The following is a 19,663-nucleotide window of genomic DNA, read 5'->3' as shown; positions in this document are numbered from 1 at the left end:
GGCTCGATCTCACAATCCTGAGATCATGACCTGAGCTGAAATCAAGAGTTGAAGCTTAACTGACTGAGCCACCCCTCATTTTTATCAGCTTTAAATGCAATGTATTATTATTATGCTTACATAAAATAATGAATCTCCTTGCAGAATACATAATTTCAAAGGTTTTATGATCATTAAGTTTGGATAGTATAGATATTTGATGTCTTCTCCTCTATGATTGCTTTTGGAGTATTTTTAATTCTGTAAGAAAAAATAACTCTTCTTTAATTGCAATTTTAAGAGCTTATTGAAATAAAAACAAAACCAGCACTATTTATATCTTGAAAATTATAAGATCTGGGGCGCCTGGGTGGCTCAGTGGGTTAAAGCCTCTGCCTTTGGCTCGGGTCATGATCCCAGGGTCCTGGGTTCGAGCCCCACATCGGGCTCTCTGCTCAGCAGGAAGCCTGCTCTTCCTCCTCTCTCTCTGCCTGCTTCTCTGTGATCTCCATCTGTCAAATAAATAAATAAAATATTAAAAAAAAATTGGTATATTGGTAAATTGGATTTTGTGTTCAATATGGTACTAAAAACATAGAAAGGAGTGTTACTCAAACTGAGTAGAAGTAAGTTTAGTGGTTCACTCACTAAACTTTTGTTGGACAATCCAGTTTTTTTTTTTTTTTTTTTTTGGTGATAAGACAATCCAGTTTCTTAAGGATGTGTTAAGGTCATCATTAAATATAAGTTCTTGCTCAATTAAATAGAAAGCACTGTGGAAATATAAATAATTGTTATCTGCATTAATGTAATAGAAATGGAGGGGGAAAGCCTATGAGAATAGTGAAATTGATGGCTATCCTTGAGGGCCCTTCAGTCCTTTCTGCCCTATTCTTAGTGGTATTCTAGTGGTGTAACTCTAAAGGAGTTACTTTAACAAGTGAGTGTTTGTAACATAGTTTCAGTTCCTTAAGTGGAAGATACTATTTCAATTCTAAATGTCCTTTTAGATATTCAAGAAAGCCATTCTTGCTAGCTGTTTTACTGAAGATGAAAATTTTATGGTTTATTTACATGTTAAAATGTAGGGTTTTTTCTTTAATTATTCCTTGAAGGGGCCAGGAACCTATAGAGGGCTGTGGTTTCTGATTTTTCTTTTTTGAACTTTTACTTTTTTACTGCACATTAAAAATCTCCTAAAAGGGGGTGGAGTGAAAGGTGTGGATTGAGAAAAGGCAGCTGTTGATTGTTTGTGGGGGAGGTCCAGAATAAATCTTTCAAAACAATCTTAAATCCATCATAAGATTTACATATGTGGTGAAGTTCTGAGAACTGTTCCTTTGCAGTGGTATTACAAGAACTCGGGATTTTACCATCCCCTGTCCCCATCCTCACTTTTATAAAAGAGAAGCCCCCTCAATGCTACAAACACTTGAGCAAACTGTACTGTACCCTTTGCATAATGTCTGCATTTATATTGGTTGTTTTAGATTATAGAATCTTAGAGGATACAGTCTATCTGTTGTAATATCCCTGATCTGAAGTAAAATGCATATTTTTTTAAAAAAACTTTTTTCCCTCCTTGCAATCAGTGCCATTCTATATACTTAAATACCTTGTGACACATCTGTAAAAGGAAGTGTATTTGTATCTAAGTGTCCAGTCTCCCAAAGTTTCTGTCTTCAACTGGGTTAAACAGTGTTTTAATTTGGTCTAATCTTAGCTTTGTCTTTCTTTTCCCTACTTAGGCCCAGATTGCTTTCCTTCAGGGGGAAAGAAAGGGTCAAGAAATTTTGAAGAAAGATCTTGTGAGGAGGATCAAAATGCTGGAGTACGCTCTTAAACAGGAAAGGTAATTCAGTGAAATGGAAGATGATGTTCTGTGTAAAGATTGGAGTAATTTTTCTGTCATTCCTAAAACAAATCCAAATTCTCATACTTAATACTTTTGAATTCAGGAAATAGTATCTGTATTACACATTTTAAAATGGTTATAATATGTTAATTTAATGTTCTTGTGATTGTTTAGTAATCACGACCAATAAACTGATTTATATGATTTATTTTAAAAATTTCACATTTTCCCTCTGTCCTGTTCTTTTTAGAGAAACTTATATGCTTTCTGAGCTGTCATTATCCATTTCTTTATGGAATTGAAATTGTTTTTGAGCTGTAAAGGAAATTTCTGTGATGCATACTCCCTCATCAACTAATATTATTTAATTTGATATGTTTTCTTTGGGAAAAACTGTAGACTGTCTGGAGAACCTTTTTATCTTTTTCTAGACTTTTCTGGCATTTTGTTCCTTTGCTATCAGCTATTCCTATCTCTCCGAAGTGAACCTTATCTTTCTGTATTGCTAGTGTCTAAGATACTCTAATAACAAAGCTTGGATCACAAGTAAAGGACAGCAGGTCATAGATGAGAATTTTGGAAATTTTTATATGAATTACAGTGGTCTTTGGAATTTTTGTTTTTAAATAACTTCATTTCTGATAATTGAGTACTTGATAGGCAATATTGAAATTCTCTATTTTACTTGTTTTGATCACATGCTTTTCTCCTTTCTTTGAAGTTAATGGATGGGCTGTTGGCAAAACTGCCATAAAATAGCATTTAACAGAAAATATCTGTGAACACTAAGAAGCAGATTAAACTTTATGGAACTTGTTTTCACCTTTACTTGGGATCTTTGAATGGCACAGGAAATTGAAAATAGGCTGACCTCTTGGAAAAAATAGATGATTCTTTTTATTCCTTGAGAGGTTGATTGAAAGCTGTATTGGAGAGATGGTGGAGGGAGGGAAACTACTTTTTTAAAAGTATGCAGTTTGGGAATATTTTAGGTTTTAAGCAATCTAATTATAGACATTATCAAAAAGAAAGTAATAACATTAATAATGGCAACTATTTATTAACTACTGTGTACCAGGCCCTGAGTTTTAAAAACGAAGTAACTTGAATAGAATTGCGAAGTTGTAGGAGAGCTGTGATTCAGATCCTCAGGTCTGTCTGATTCTGAAATCTATACTCTTTACCGGTACATTATTCTATCTTTGTAATACAGAAGAATTAAAATATACCTATACTAAAGTAACTAGGGATGTGTGTGTGTGTGTGTGTGTGTGTATGTATGAGTGTGTCCCTTATCATTAAACATTTCATTAATGTATCCATCCAACTTAAGTGCTGGCTAGAGTTGAGTGTAAACATAGGCCACTGTCCTTATCCTTAAGGGCTCAGAGTAGCAAGAAACACACTTGTAAACCACAAAAGTGCAGTTCACTATGATAGGTGTTATGGGAGATATCTGTACAGAGTACAGTGGGGTCACAAGGGAGTGGTTATTTGGTTCTGGAAGGTGGAAGTAGAAGGAGGGATATAATTGGAGAGGAGCTGAGACTTCAACAGCATCACAAAAATAAGACATTTGCCAGATAGGCAAAGTTCAGGAGGTAGAGAGGATATATTTGACAGGGAACAGAGCAGTTTGGTGTGTTACAGAAATTTGCAGTCACTGTGTGGAGGGTAGGATGTAGTTGTGATTTGATAAGTGATAATGGTAGACGTGGGCAAGAGCCAGATCATGGAGAACTTAACTAAGGAGTTCAGACTTTTCTCTTCCATATAATAGGAACATTGAAAGTTTTTCAAAACATTTTAATCTAAAATTTCTCAAGCTAACAGTAGTTGCAGGAGCTACATGCCTTTTACCCGGATTCACCCAGTTGACAACATTTTGCTGTATTAACTGGTATGTTCACTCTGTAGGCACATTGCTTTTTTCCTGAATCCTTTGCTACTTAGATACAGACATTATACCTCTTTGCCCCTGTTTACCTCAGTATATTTCTTCTAAGAGCAAGGAGATTCCCTTATACAATTACAAATCTTTATCAAATTAAGGAAATTTAATGTTGATATAGCACTATTATCTCATACAGCCCATATTCATATGTTCCAGTTATGATCTTAATAGAATTTTTTCCCATGAAATGTCCCAGTAATGATTTTTATAGTACTTTTATAGTACTATATTTTATAGTACTTTTTTCCTGGTGCAGGATCCAGTCTAGGGATACATATTGTATTTAGTTGTCATGCAGTTGAAAGGAGCATGAAATAGTATAAAATAGATTTTGGAAAGATCACCACTCATTATGGGGGATGGAATGGCAAAATCTGTTAATAGAAGCAGGATGAGAAATTATAATATGGTAGCTGCTGGAATAGAGGAGGCTATGAAACATTTTTTATTTTTTTAATTTTAATTTTATTTATTTATTTTTAAAGATTTTATTTGTCAGAGAGAGTGCGCGAGCACAGGCAGACAGAGTAGCCCACAGAGGCAGAGGGAGAAGCAGGCTCCCTGCCAAGCAAGGAGCACAATGTGGGACTCGATCCTAGGACGCTGATCCAGGATCATGACCTAAGCCAAAGGCAGCCACTTAACCAACTGAGCCACCCAGGCGTCCCGCTATGAAACATTTTAAATAGAATTCATAAAAATTAGAGGTATAGAGGTTTCTGGCTTGAGTGAAAGTTTTATAAGTTATATGAATTAAAGATTAAGAAGTAAGTGTTGAAAAACAGATATGGGAGTGGGACTGAGGACTGGAGGTATATACTTGGGAACCATAAATATCGTGGATAAAGTTATAGGAGTAGTTGAAGCAAGCAGAAGAAGTATTATGGGAGAAGAGAGAATCATCCGGTGCCACAGGAGATGGAAATGTTTGAGGCAGAGGGAGGAAGAGCCAGCAAAGGAATGGTTGGAGAAGGAAGAGAGAGCAGTATAGTGGAAGCAAGCTGAAGAAGGTGGGAGTTTGACCATTGCAGATGCCAAACAGACTCAAAGTAAGTAAACTGAAAAACTGAAAGTAGTCATCTATATTTGCGAGGCAGGAGCTTGCTGGTCTTGCCAGAATAGTTTCAGTGAGGTAGCAGGAACATAAACCAGATCACAGGGGATTGAGGGCTGAGAAGGACAGATAAAGTAGAGACAGATACAGTCACTTATTTTTTTCAAGTAGTTTGACTTTGAAGAGCAGAAGAGATAACTGGCTGGGTCTAGGGAATTTTTTTTTTTTTTTAACCAATGGAATTCTTGAGAATAGTCACTGATTTTGTATCTTTTGAAATTTACTGAATGATTTGAGATTATTCCTGATGTTATGGCACTAATGTATAATAAGGAATAAAAAAGCATTTCTTTGTGGATTAGAGCTCTTAAACATTTCAGTTCTTTAACTCTGAAGTTATTTTTCTAATGCTTTAATGCCAGGAATTTTTAAAAATTTTGGAGTTCGAGAACATTTCCATTCTTTTGATTCTGAAATTATTTTTTTCTAATACTTTAAGACAAGAATTTTTAAGGTTTCTTTTATTGAGCATAATTTGAAACATAAATGTAGAGAGACTGATATCTTTTATATACACCTCCAAGCCTCAACAGTTAATGTTCCTGTCAGTCTTGCTTCATCTTTATCTATTTTAGAACAGCGAATTCTAGACATCTTGTCATTTACCCTGACACAGCTAAGTATAAGGATCATGATTTAGAATTGCTGTGTTACAGATTTTCTAAGTAGTCCCACTTAAAAAGATCCAAAATTAAGTGAAACTGAATCTTTAACATTACAGAAAGATTACTCACCTAGTCAGGAATTTTTCAAGGCATTCCTTAAAGTGTGATGGAATATGCAAAATGAGCAAATTTATATTTATTTTTCAAAAATACATAGTGTTTAAGATTTACTTAGGAACTTCTATACTGAAGAATCTTAAATACTATATAAGATACAATTCTGAAACATTCCATTTTTTTCCCATTTCTCTCTTTAATCTGCACTACTGTAAAAACTAAAAAATGTCCCCCTTGCCTCTGATGTTTCCATATTCTAATTGATCTTCCACATTTATAGGATTCATTTTTTTGAAACACATGTATACACATGAAGTGTATACATATATATATATGTGTATATATAAAAACATGTATATAAAATAAGCCTCCCTGCTTAAAAATACCTAGCTAATTTCAAAGATCTTAATAAAACCTCTTACAGCCAGGGCCCTTCCTAGTTCTGTATACACACGTGCATGCGTGTGCACGCACACACACCACGCGTGTACGCGCACACACATGCACACACACACACTTTTTTTTTTTTTTTGGACCCATGGTGTATTTTTTCCCCCACTTTCTCTTTTGACAGAAATACTCTTCATCAGTCCATTTGTTTGATTGGAAATGGTTTTTTGAGGTTTAGGTAAAACCTCATATGTTATCTTTTTTTGGTAGTTCTCCTTGACACCACCTTTGACAGAATTAGATAACCTGTTATCTGAATTCCTATAACATATGATAAAACTCATAACGCTTATCACAGTGTGTTGTTGTTACTCAATTTCTATCTCTTAGGCATCTCCTTGCCTCCACCTTTAATCAATATAAATTGCAGGTTATTCCCAGAAGCCAGTACTGTGCCTGAGATGTCAAAAGAATTCAGAAACAGTTCCTTGATTTAATAAAATTATTTTTAGCATCAATATTTAAAATGTGATTGGGATGCTATGTTATATTCCTACCACATTATTTATAATAAGAGACTTGGAAACAAAACTATAGTGGAACTTCTTTATTATTACACAACTTTTATGCTCTTTTATCCAATAAAGGCCAGTCGGGAGGCCAAGCTATGTATTAGACATAGAGTTCATAGGCATGAGCTCTGCTATTGATTTTACAGTCACATTTAGACAAAAAGATAAGGGAGTAAGATTGTGGTAGGTAACATTGTGAGATGAAGTATTAAAACCATGGGAAACGGGGCACTTGGGTGGCTCAGTCATTAAGCATCTGCCTTTGGCTCAGGTCATGATCCCAGGATCCTGGGATTGAGTCCCATATTGGGCTCCCTGCTTTGTGGGAAGCCTACTTCTCTCTCTCTTACTCACCCTGCTTGTGTTCCCTCTCTCACCGTGTCTCTCTCTGTCAAATAAATAAAATCTTAAAAAAAAATAAAACCATGGGAAACAATATGAGTGAGAAAAGTATTTGGCATGTTGGCTTCAAAAGGAATGTTACTAAGTTGAGAAAGTTTCTGTGAGTAAATTATTTTTCAGTGAATTTAACAGTTTAGTAGGGAGACCCTGCTTTAAGGGAGCATCCAATGGTAAACACAATAGTTCTTTACTTACTTTGTCTGTGTCTATCTTTTTAATGAACTGTTAGTTCATAGTATGTTATTTTTATTACATACATTGTAAAGAGTATTTTCTATTCCCCTTTTATATAAACTCTGTTGCAGTTTTTCCCAAGACCACTAGAATGCGCTGTAGTGCAGTGTTTCATGTGTAGAAAGATTTTTTTTTTCCTATACACACAAACACACGCACACACATTCATATGTGTGTGTGTGTGTGTGTATATATATATATATATGTACATATATATATATAAATAAACTCCATAATATTTTATTGCTACTTTAATTCCATCCTCAGACCAGTTCCTTTCAATTGCTATTTGACTTTTTAAGAGGTATTATAACTTTGTGTTGGTAGATGAAAAATCTGAAGATTGACAATTACATTAAAAACCTTGTTTACTTTCTGGTAACTAAGTAAAATTAAGTGGCTATATTCTCTAATAATCAGCATTATTACAAATACGTTGAAATAGGCTAGGAAATGTTTGATCTGGTTATGAAATCTTTGTGATTAATGGAAACATTGGGAATAGAGAAAAAGATATTCTAGTTAATTTGGAACAAAAGTATTTATTAAAATTTTTTTAAAAAGAAGAAATATATGCATGTTGTTAATTAGCCAAATAACATGGTATGGTCTCCCTTATGCATTGCATTCCCTTACCAAAGGAAATCTTGCTAATATCTTATGCATCATGTATTTTTCCAGAAATCTTCTATGCATATGAAGTGTATACATATATATATATGTGTATATATAAAAACATGTATATAAAATAAATAATCTTTTTTACTTTGAACTATAAGAGACTCTTAATCTCACAAAACAAACAGGGTTGCTGGGGGTTGGGGGAGAGGGATAGGGTGGCTGGGTTATGGACATTGGGGAGAGTATGTGCTATAGTGAGTGCTGTGAAATGTGTAAGCCTGATGGTTTACAGACCTGTGTCCCTGGGGCAAGTAATACATTATATGTTAATAAAAATTTTTTTAAATTCTTTTTTATTTTTAATAGGTGCATATTATTACAAAACATTTCGTACATATGCAAAATGTAAAAAGACTAATATATAATATGCTCATATACTTGCTACCTACCTTAAATAGAACACAGCTGTCTTTAATTTTCATAGGTTTTCTTAAGATCCTCCTCTATATAAACTTGATTTTCGGGACGCCTGGGTGGCTCAGTTGGTTAAGCAGCTGCCTTCGGCTCAGGTCATGGTCTCAGCATCTTGGGATCGAGTCCCACATCGGGCTCCTTGCTCGGCAGGGAGCCTGCTTCTCCCTCTGCCTCTGCCTGCCTCTCTGTCTGCCTGTGCTCGCTCGCTCTCCCTCTCTCTCTGACAAATAAATAAAATCTTAAAAAAAAAACAACAACTTGATTTTCCTGTTATAGCTGCAAAATAATATGAATCCCAGTACTTTGCCCATTTGACCAAAGAATTTCCATTTCCTCTATCCCTTTTTTGAAATACAAAAACTAACTTATGTTACATGCTCAATTATTTTTTTAAAAAAAAACTAACTTGAAATTTGGGTATATTATCCCCTCATTCCTTCTTTATCACTTTATTACTTTGGTTTTTCAAATTATTATTTTTGTTGTTGTTATCCTAACCTTATTACATTTAATATTTATTATAAAAGGCCTCAATATTTTAGGGAAGCAAATCAGTCAAAATACATAAATGCATTATGTAAGTATGACCATTTTGGGTTGACCTTTAAAATTTTTACTTTATCTGGATTACTTTTCTGGTCTCAGATGGTTAAATCTGAAATGGTGAAATCAGGTTAGCCAGAAATAATTATATTCAGCTAGCTTTAAAAGGGAAATAGATACGAATTTTTGTTCACAGTTCTTCCTGAAAAGGCAAAGGATATCTTGACTATTAAAAAAATTTGTTCAGGGCGCCTGGGTGGCTCAGTGGGTTAAGCCGCTGCTTTCGGCTCAGGTCATGATCTCAGGGTCCTGGGATCGAGGCCCGCATTGGGCTCTCTGCTCAGCAGGGAGCCTGCTTCCTCCTCTCTCTCTGCCTGCCACTCAGCCTGCTTGTGATCTCTCTCTGTCAAATAAATAAATAAAATCTTTAAAAAAAAAAAATTTTGTTCATTCCTGTTGAAATATCTTATTCAATACTGGTGGTTAGGGCTGATTCTCCCTCCCTCCTTTGGGTTGTTTACTGTAATGCATACTTGATAAATCATAATTGCCTGACAAGGCACAGAGTATTATAGATTACTTAGAACATTTTTTTGAGTATAGTTGATACACAATGTTACATTAGTTTTGGGTGTCCAACACAGTGATGCAATATCTCTATATGTTATGCTATGTTTGCCATAAATGTAGCTACCATGTGTCACCATACAGTGCTATTACAGTATCATCGACTGTATTCCTTGTGCTGTACCTTTTATTCCTGTGACTTATTCATTCCATAACTCAAGCCTTTATCTCCCAGTCCCTTCCCCCATTTTGCCCATTCCCCATCACCCTTCCCTCTGGTAATTCTCTGTTCTGATTCTGCTTTTTGTTTGTTTATTCATTATTATTATTATTATTTTTAGATTCTACATATGATTGAAACCACTTGGTATTTGTCTGACTTAGTCTTATTTCACTTAGCATGATACCCTTTGGATCCATCTATGTTGTCACAAATAGCAGGATCTCACTCTTTTGTTATGGCTGCATAATGTTCCATTGTATGTACATATCATTAGATGAGTTTTCTTTTTATAAATACATCAATTTTGAGAAAGGTTAGTCTTCTACAAGTTTATTTCATAATCCAAATTTATTTACTGCTTTTGATAGTAGAATTGTATTTTGGCAATCATCAAGGAAATTTGAATACTATAGAAAGTAGAATGTGATATGTAATTATAGAAAGATTTATGATTCCCAGTGTTATTCTTTTATTTGTTATAATGACACTTAATGGTGTAACAATTAAAAAAAATAATGATGACCACTTTGACACTGTGGAAGGCTGTTTTGAAAGGTAGCCAGGACTAATGTATACTGATGACTACTCCTGTTACATATCCTCAAGTTCATTTAAATATGTTTAAGATGGTTTGTATTTTCTTATTTCTTTGTTAGAGCCAAATACCACAAGTTGAAATATGGAACAGAATTGAATCAGGGAGATATGAAGCCGCCAAGCTATGATTCTGGTAAGCTAATTTTAAAGGAAGTTTAAATGATTAAAAAGAAGTTGACATCTAATATTTGTAGCAGCAGTATTTTTAACTGCAATTTCTAATTATTTGTGTATTAGTGATTTTTTTCTGACCTACTTTATTAGCGCTAATCATTTAGTGTTGTTTAGGTGATTTTCCATTACCTTCCTTTCTTTTTCCTCTTCCCCTTTCTTTTAGTTTCCCATTTTCTGCTTATGTTCTACATGTCCTGGAAGGATCAGAATTCATGGGGTAACACACTAACATAACTGTGTCTTGCTGGGTTTCCCAGTATTAATGGGAACTTCAAGATGTGCAGTACAAAGCACATGATGCCCTTGAAATCCCAGGAGAAAGAGAAGGAATGACAGAGTTCAGAGATACTTTCTCAAGTACAGGGAATTCGTAATCTCTTCAACCTAATCCCTCAATTGCAGTGCAGAATTATTCTTGTATTTTCTTATGCACAGAAGATTCTGCAGTCAGACCATCTTTTAACAGCTGAAACATTTATTATCTTTTTGTGTTATTTCTTTTTTTTCCTCCTACCTTCCTCTTCCTCCCTACAAAAATAGCACTTTGTAAACAATTAGATATTAAGGGTATAGATTTAATTGACTTATTAGTAGGTATAACAGTAAGAAAACTTGTTCAAAAGTTATGTTTCAAATGAGTATGTTTTGACATAATTTCAGATTAAATTTCTAGATCAAATATCTGAAGATATCAATTATTGTTTCTATCATTGGCTAAAGTATATGCCTTTTACTAGGGGTTTTATGTATGTAAACCTTAATTCTTAAAATAGTTGCTCATAAAGATGATATTGTTCTTATTTTACCTATGTGAAATTTGAACTCAGAGAAGTGGAGAAACTTGCATAAGATCACACAACTATTAAGTAATGGGAATATAGATCTGAGCCCAGGTATAATGACTCCCAACATTCATATCTATTTTTAAAGTTTGTTTGTTTGTTTATGTAATCTCTACACCAGGGTGAGACTCGAACTCATAACCCTAAGATCAAGAGTCACATGCTCTTCTGACTCAGGCAGGCAGCTGTCCCCAACCTATAAAAGTCCAAAATTCATATTAATCCCATTTTACCACACTGATTCTGTGTTTGACAATGTATGAAAAAAACCTTATAAAGTAAGTTCTGAATGTGCTGCTAACTTTAAAGTTCAATTCAGTGTGGTAATGTTCACACACTTCCCCAGTGGAATAATGAAGCGTTGAGATTTAGAGCAGTAACAGTTGATCATTGGCCTATTTTTTCTTTGTTTTTTAAATTGTTCTGTCTTACTTTGATGTCTCTCCTTTTGACTTGAGATGCACTTAAATGTATTAAATTTAAACTATTTGTTAAAGACTGTCCTAAAAGTATCTTGTCTGATTTATAGAAATGATTTACTCAGAACTTCTATATAAAAAAAGTTTGTTTCCTTATTTTTAGATATTATTTTAGGAGTATAAAAGTCTAGTTGCCATGTATGCAAATTGTTTATGTTTATAAGTAAATAGTGTGGTTCTAGAAAAAGTTTGACTCTTATGCATGTAAGTTCATCTCTGCCCTGATACTTTAAATACTTGTGGTATTAATCTTTCGGGGATTGCTCTGAAACTTATCTGAAACTGGGAAAATAGTGGAAATAATTCATAGCTTTCAGGTTTATTTTCTTAGTTACAACACATGGTTAGTACCTAGTATGCTTCCATCTATTGATCTTTCACTGTTTATTTAAAAATACTAAATATGGGGCACCTGGTGGCTCAGTGGGTTAAAGCCTCTGCCTTCAGCTCAGGTCATGATCCCAGGATCCTGGGATTGAGCCCCGCATCAGGCTCTCTGCTCAGTGGGGAGCCTGCTTCCTCCTGTCTCTCTGCCTGCGTGTGATCTCTGTCTGTCAAATAAATAAATAAAATCTTTAAATAAATAAATAAATAAAAATAAAAATACTAAATATGTAATGCTTGTCAGACCCAGCATCAAATTCAGTGAAAAAGATAGCAGTGAAAAAGATAGTCCTATTGAATTTTTACAGTGAAGATTAAAAAAAAAGTGATTACAGTAAAACGACATGTATAATGGGGAAGATAATATGTGTTATGGGGCACAGTATCTGGTCCTAAGTAGTCAAATGGTGTTTAAAGTTAACATCTGAAGGAAGCACAATTAAGAATTGGCCAGGGAAAATGAACTTACTAAATATTTGCTGAATGAGAGGTGGGAGGAAGGCAGAGGGAAGAATCTGGCACATTTGAGAAATAAAATAACTGGCTAGTAGAGAAAGGGAGGCAAGGAATATTTCGGGAGGCAAGGAATATTTCTAGACACAGCAGGGGAAGGGGGCAGGGCATATTGTAAAGTATCTTTCAGGGGTCTTGTAAAATATTTTAAGGAATTTGCATTTTATCCTAAGCGTTTTGAGAAGGTATTTTCTCCCACAGGCAGCAGAGTAGCAGGTGGATCAGAGAGCGGCTGGATTGGTGGGGAGACTGGTGAGAGGTCTGTTGCTGCCTCCTGGCTGAATGAAGAAGGGCGCCTTGACCAGGGCGCTGACTGGACGTCAAGAGACTGGGGGGAGAGGGGTGTTGTGTTGAGAAAATACTTCCGGAGTAGAATCTGCAGGAATGAGTTCCAGTTTTGATGTAGGGGATAAAAAAAGGGGACATTCAAAGATGACCCCCACACTTCTAGTTCTCAAAACTAGATCGGAAGTAGATTTGGAAGATTGAAAGATAAATCACTTTTGGATTTATTAGTTAGGCAATCAAGTGAAGATGGCTGGTAGATGCTGGCTCTGTGGGTCTGGAGCTCAAACTGAAAGTATGGGTTTGATGTATACGTTCGAGAGGCATCAGTACATGTTTCCAAAGGCACTCAGGTCATTGGAGAGGAGGAGGAGGCACCTCCCCCCAGACCCTCCAACTCCAGACTTTATTCTGAGTGAGAGGAGGACCTGGATTGGAGCCCTGAGGACTGGTAGAAGAATAGAAAGTGGAAAAGGAAATAATAAGAATTATCTCAATGGTAGGATGGAAACCAGGAGAAGAGAGGGATTCCAGAAGTAAGGACTCTAAAGCACTATGATTAATATCCAGAGGTTCTAAAGAGTAGCTTTAAGATTTAGTGATACATGGGTCATTACTGTGGGCAGTTCTGGAGAAAAGGGTAGAAACAAAGATACGAGTAGAATATGAAGACTAAGCCACAGTTATCTTTTCAGGAAGTTTAGATTGTGAAGGTGAAGGAGAGGGATAGCTTAAAGGGTACATGGGGGTCAAGGAAAGTGTGTGTGTTGGGGGGGGGAGATGTGTTTCTTAGAAGAGGAGCAAATAAAAATGAAAGAGAAAAGATAGAATCGGAAGGACAAAGAATGGTGGGAGGAGCATGTCTTTTATTGTTCTCAAGAAAGAATGGAAACATTAGGTGATGGATTTGTAGGTTTGGGCTTCACTTTGGTGGTGAGTATTTAATGTGATAGCTTTATGTGTGGGACTGGATTACCTGCTTAGAGTATATGACAGGTTTAAGAAAAGTAGAGAAGTTTAAAATAAGAGCAGGAGAGCAAACTGATCACAAACAGTAGGATTGGGAAAAGCTAAGGGTCCAGTTGAGGAGTGTGATTGTGAGTTCTTATACATGCATTGGTTTGCACCCTTGACGGCTTGGGTAAAAATTCTTGAATTCATGGAGAGACCAGACGGACAAGAAATTTGAGGACATAGACTAAAGAATAGTTGAAGTGGTAGACTGTGAACTGAAACTCGAAAGGAAAGGAAGTGAGGACAAAAGGAGGCTAATGGGTAAAAGTGAGGGGATAGGCTGTGGTCCGGAGCAGGCCAGCCAACTTTTCCTATAAAAGGCCAGATAGTACTATTTGTGCTTTTTAGGCCATATGTGCTCGGTTGCAGCTACTCAACTCTGACATCCTAACATGAAAGTAGCCACAACACATACGTGAATGAGTACGACAGGCCACATTTGACTTGCAGCTTGTAATTTGCTGGCGCCTGGTCTAAGGTTCCAGCTAAGGAAGGACTGGTGAGGTGGGAATATGAGCCTGCAGAAAATGCTCAGAGAAGGAGTTTGTATCTGTGCCTGTTCTTCATAGTGACAGGATCTAAGGTATGACAGCTAGAGAGGGTGGTGGTTGTGGGGAGGCTGAAGTGGATCACCCACATGAATATTAACTTTGCTTAAGATGAGGTAAACGTTTGGTTGCAGAGGAAGCATGTAAGCCTGGTTCCAAGCGTTATTGAGGGATTTGTGGGTGGCAGTGATGAGGACAGGGACTAGGAGAGGGTAGAAGGTGGTGTATCCAAGCAGGGTACACTTTAAAGAAGCAGGAGTTCTTCTAGTCTTTGCTCTTTTTTCCATTTACAGTATTTCTTTTTAAACTGACAATCCAGTCATTTTCTGAGACAATTTTCACAATAAAATTAATTTCCCTTCTAACTTTTTCTCCCCCCTCTACCCTAGGAAATTTTATCCCAGGTTATGTTAAAATCTATTTATCTTCCATATTTTAGCTTCTTTTATTTAATATTAGAAGCCAGGTACATAATAAAAATGAGTATTTTTATCCAGAGTGACAAATTCTGTCTTTTAATTGAGATGTTTAGACCATTTACATTTCATGTGACTATTTATATGGTTAGATTTAAAGTTACCCATCTTGCTGTTTGTTTTCTGTTTTTTCAGTCTGTTCTTTGATACCTTTTCCTCTCCTGGATTTCTTTGGGATAATATAGTTATTGTTTTTTTTTTTTAATTATTCTATTTTATCTCTTGCTGACTTACTAGCTGTAACTCTTTGTTATTTCAGTGGTTGCCTTAGGGTTTACAGTATACTTTTTTTTTTTAACTTGGCTCAGTGTGTCTTTAAGTGACAATATACCACTTCTTATAGTATGAGAGCCTTGTAAATATGGATTTCTATCTCTCTTTGGCAGTTGTTTTCACATTTTTTTGCTTCTATTATGTTGTAAGTCACACACTACATTATTATTATTTTTTTTTAAAGATATTATTTATTTATTTCTCAGAGTGAACACAGGCAGACAGAGTGGCAGGCAGAGGCAGAGGGAGAAGCAGGCTCCCCGCTGAGCAAGGAGCCCGATGCGGGACTCGATCCTAGGATGCTGGGATCATGACCTGAGCCGAAGGTGGCCGCTTAACCAACTGAGCCACCCAGGCGTCCCTACATTATTATTTTTGTTAAACAGTCAATTCTCTTAAAGAGATTTAAACAATCTAAACAGTATATATTTCCAGTGCTCCTCATTCTTTGTGTGGATCTATATTTTCTGGTGTCACAGTCCATCTACCTCAAGGACTTTTATATATCCTATAATTCGGGCTGCTGCCAGTGAATTCTTTCAGCCTTTGTGTGTCTGAAAGTCTTTCTTTTGCTTGCTTCCATTGTTTCTGATGAGAGATCTTCTATTAAGCTTATCTCCATTCTTCTGTATGCAGAACATGACCTTTTTCTCTGGCACTTTTAAGATTTTTCATTTTGTCATTGGTTTTAAGCAATTTCATTATCGTGTGTTTTGGTGTAGTTCCCATGTGTCCCCCTTTCCAGTGTTTCTTATGCTTGAGGTTCATTGAGTCTCTTAGATCTGTGGATTTATAGTTTTCATGAATTACTGAACTTTTCAGCCATTATTTCCTCAGATACTGTTTTTGTATGCCACAATCTAGAAACTCTGTCAGGGTGGTAAGCTGGAATAATCAGTGTGCTGTGTGCTTCCTTTTTCTCAGGGATCATTGTCCTTTGTTGCCTGACAGCAGGTCTTAACCATGATTTCATCTGTTTTGTTTCAGGGTGAATTGGATCCCTGTTACTTCCAACTTGACTGGAAGTATCAGTCAACTACTTTTATATTACCAAGCAGTTCAACTCTTATCAACTTTAAAATCCTCCCTTTTGTTTGATGTCATTTTTTTTAACTTGATAAAGTGAGAATGAATCTGATAGTTGATTGAGAGAACTGTGAATTTTAGCTTGGATAAGGAAATGTGGGGAAAATCAAGTTCACATGTATAAGAGTTTTTTTTCTCTTAACTTTAGACTTTTTTAAAAAAACATGTAACAGGGAATCAGAAATCTATCTCAATGCATGAATACACTTTTAAAGAGGGTGAAGATGCATTCTTATAGGCTTAATTTATTTTTTATTAAGGTAGTATTCACATAAGTAAAATTCACTTTTTTAGTGTTTTCGCAAAAACGTATAATCTTGTTACTACTACCCTTTGTAGTCAGCCCTTTTCCCACCAGTCTAATCCCGTGGCAGCCACTCATCTGTTTTATGTTCTTATAGCTTTGCCTTTTCTAGAAAGTCATATGAGTTCCAGAATCATGCAGAATATAGCCTTCTGATTCTAGCTTTGCTCCCTTAGCATAATGCATTTGAGATTCGTTCCTGTTGCTGCGTATCTGTAGATAATTCCTTGTAAATAGTATTCCATTGAGTGTATGTGTTGTACTCTGGTAACATCACTAGCTGCCAAAGTAGGCACAGGCAGTGGAGTACTTCTGAGGGTGGCTTAGAGAGGCCTGTACTGATGGGAAATTAGATGACCTCAAAAGTTCCTTCACATATGAAATTTTTAGTCTTTTGGAATGCCACTATAAGTATTACTTGGCAAGTATAGCTTACTTGACTTAAGATCTATTAGAACATACCGTAGTATATTCCTGAATGTGTGGAACCACCATTTGTGAACCATAGTTCTTGAATTTGTGGGTCAGTGGAAACAAGATGTGTGTTGTTTTTCCTTAGTATGGGGACATTATTTTTGGCCTTTTTTTAAAAGTATACTCTCTGAGGTCATCCCAAAGTAATCTACCTTTTTGAGGTAACTTAATCTTCTTGCCGCAGTCTGGTCTACTACTGTTTCTTTTGATTTTCTTTCTTTCTTTATTTTTAATGTTATGTTAGTCACTGTACAGTACTTCATTAGTTTTTGACGTAGTGTTCCATGATTCGTTATTTGCATATAACACCCAGTGCTTCATTGCAATACGTGCTCTCCTTAATACCCATCACTAAGCCAACCCATCCCCCACCCCTCTCTCCTCTGAAACCCTCAGTCTGTTTCCTGGAGTCCACAGTCTCTCATGGTTCATCTCCCCCTCCAACCACTCCCCTCCTTTATTTTTCCCTTCCTTCTCTTAATGTTTCTTTGGTATATCACAGAGCTTGGCCTGATTATTTTAGGAGGAAAATTGAAAATGGATAATCTAATTCTTATTTATATATTTCTTTAATTTTTTATCATTGTAGTGATAGCATGTAGAGGGAAACATGAGCTCTGGACTCAGACATGATTTCAGCACTTAATTGGAAATCATACAGTTAACTTGTAAAACTCATCTTTTTCATCTTTAAAATGGGGATAGTAATAACACCTATCTTTTCAGGTTGTAAAGATTAAAGGAGATAATGAATGTGTTTTGAACACAGCATCTGGAACATAGTAAATGCTTAACATCAAAATCATAAAATAAATTTTCTCAGTCTCTCTTACATCTCCAGTGAATAAAACTCTGTAAAAGATAACAGTTTCTTACAGTTTAATCGAGAGCTGATAGAAAGAAAGTGAGAATTTTTTGTGTTTTTAAAGTTGAGTCAGAGTATAGTTTGGAAATTCTGTAGTCCAGATTTATCACAGAAGGCTCTTTTTATTTTACTATCTTCTTGAAAGCGTTCACTTTCTACTGAATGATGAATTTAAGCTTTATAAGATTTAGGTGGATTTCATTGAAAGGATGTCTTCAAAAGAATATTTGAAGTTTTCATTTAATAACTAGTGAAGGAAATAGATTTGGATTGAAATTATTTTTTCCCTGTCTACTCTTTACCAGACTGACTTTTCTGTCATCATTCCTGAATGCTTTGTTCTAGCTCTGATGTGGTGCTCCATAATACTTTCATTTGACTCTTACCGTGTGACTTGATTTGAATAGGTCTTTGTCCTGGACGAAAATTCTCAGGCTAGTAGAGATTGGGAAAATGTCTTTATTTTAGTTCTGCTAGTGCTCAGAGGAGTCTAGTAGCAATAACGAATTGATACTATTTTTGTTAAGGAAATTAGTTTAAAAATATATATTGTCCTAAAACATACCTTACAGTGTAGTTTTGCATATTCTTAATCTTATAAATTTTTATGAATTGAGATGCCCTCTAATGAATGAAACAAGGCACTTTTATTATGATTTAATGTTTTCCAGATGAAGGTAATGAAACAGAGGTACAACCACAGCAAAACAGCCAGTTAATGTGGAAACAAGGTCGACAACTACTCAGACAGTAAGTATCCTGTGGTCAAACAGAAAAAAGTATGTTTTCATCAGGATATGTATGTATTCTTTTGCATTTTCAATTCAGTAATTTAATCTCTTCTAATCAGACTGCTGCTATGAAAAAGCTTAATTGAATTTTTGTTCCTTTTTCATAGTAAGCATTTATCCCCCTGCAGTAGATTTTATTTTTCATTAAATATTAGTAAGAATTACCAAAAATAAATTCTTTTATAATTTTAACTTAGAGTATACCTTTAGCTTCTAAATTTTAATATACACTTATATTTACATTTGAAAGCATTCTAGGGGCACCTTGGTGGCTCAGTCGGTTAAGTGTCCGCTTCCAGCTCAGATCATGATCCCAGGATTCTGGGATTGATGGAGCCCCTTGTTGCGTTCCCTCCTCAGCAGAGAGCCTGCTTCTCCCTCTACCTTCCCTTCCCCTGCTTCTGTATTCTCTCTCTCTCTCTCTCTCTCAAATAAATAAATAAAATTGTTACTTTTTGCATCTTTTATACCCAAATATACATTATGTCTTGATTTAAATCTAATCTATACTTTAAATATAGATTTTAAACTTCCTATTTTAAATAGATTGAAGAACTTTTAAAATTTCCTTAATTTGCACTAACATATACTTTCTCCTATAAAATGTGTATTTGAGACTGTAAAGAGGGAACAGAGTTGGAATGAGGTTCAGATGTCAGATGGTAGGCTATATGCCACTTAACCAGCCCACTGCGATTGTCTTGCATATCACATTTGAAATTGGTATTCTGATTTGTGGTTCATTAAAATGAAATTTACTTACATGTTTTTGAGTTTCCTGTGAGTAGTCTACACTAATGGTTTCCAGAGTGGATTTGTGCTAGCCATTCCTTTGGACTAATGGGAAAAGAACATTAAAATGTCTCCTTTTATGTATTTGGTATCTATTTAATGTTAGAAAAAAAATG

At 35.5% G+C, this 19,663-nt stretch overlaps 1 protein-coding gene across 3 annotated transcripts in view; it reads left to right on the top strand.

The window, feature by feature from the left end:
• The window catches only part of STRN (striatin), a 101,055-nt gene that overhangs the window by 36,502 nt on the left and 44,890 nt on the right, over positions 1-19,663 (top strand). For all 3 annotated transcript variants that reach the window (XM_044261778.1, XM_044261779.1, XM_044261777.1), the window contains exons 2-4: positions 1,728-1,831; positions 10,307-10,380; positions 18,636-18,714. In XM_044261778.1, coding sequence (XP_044117713.1) covers positions 1,728-1,831; positions 10,307-10,380; positions 18,636-18,714 — 257 coding nt within the window. The remainder of the gene's footprint in view (positions 1-1,727; positions 1,832-10,306; positions 10,381-18,635; positions 18,715-19,663) is intronic.

The sequence above is a fragment of the Neovison vison genome, chromosome 8, assembly GCF_020171115.1.
Source record: "Neovison vison isolate M4711 chromosome 8, ASM_NN_V1, whole genome shotgun sequence".
NCBI lineage: Eukaryota > Metazoa > Chordata > Mammalia > Carnivora > Mustelidae > Neogale > Neogale vison.
The sequence above is the reverse complement of the archived record's forward strand: the minus strand, read 5'-3'. Positions and strand labels throughout refer to the sequence as shown.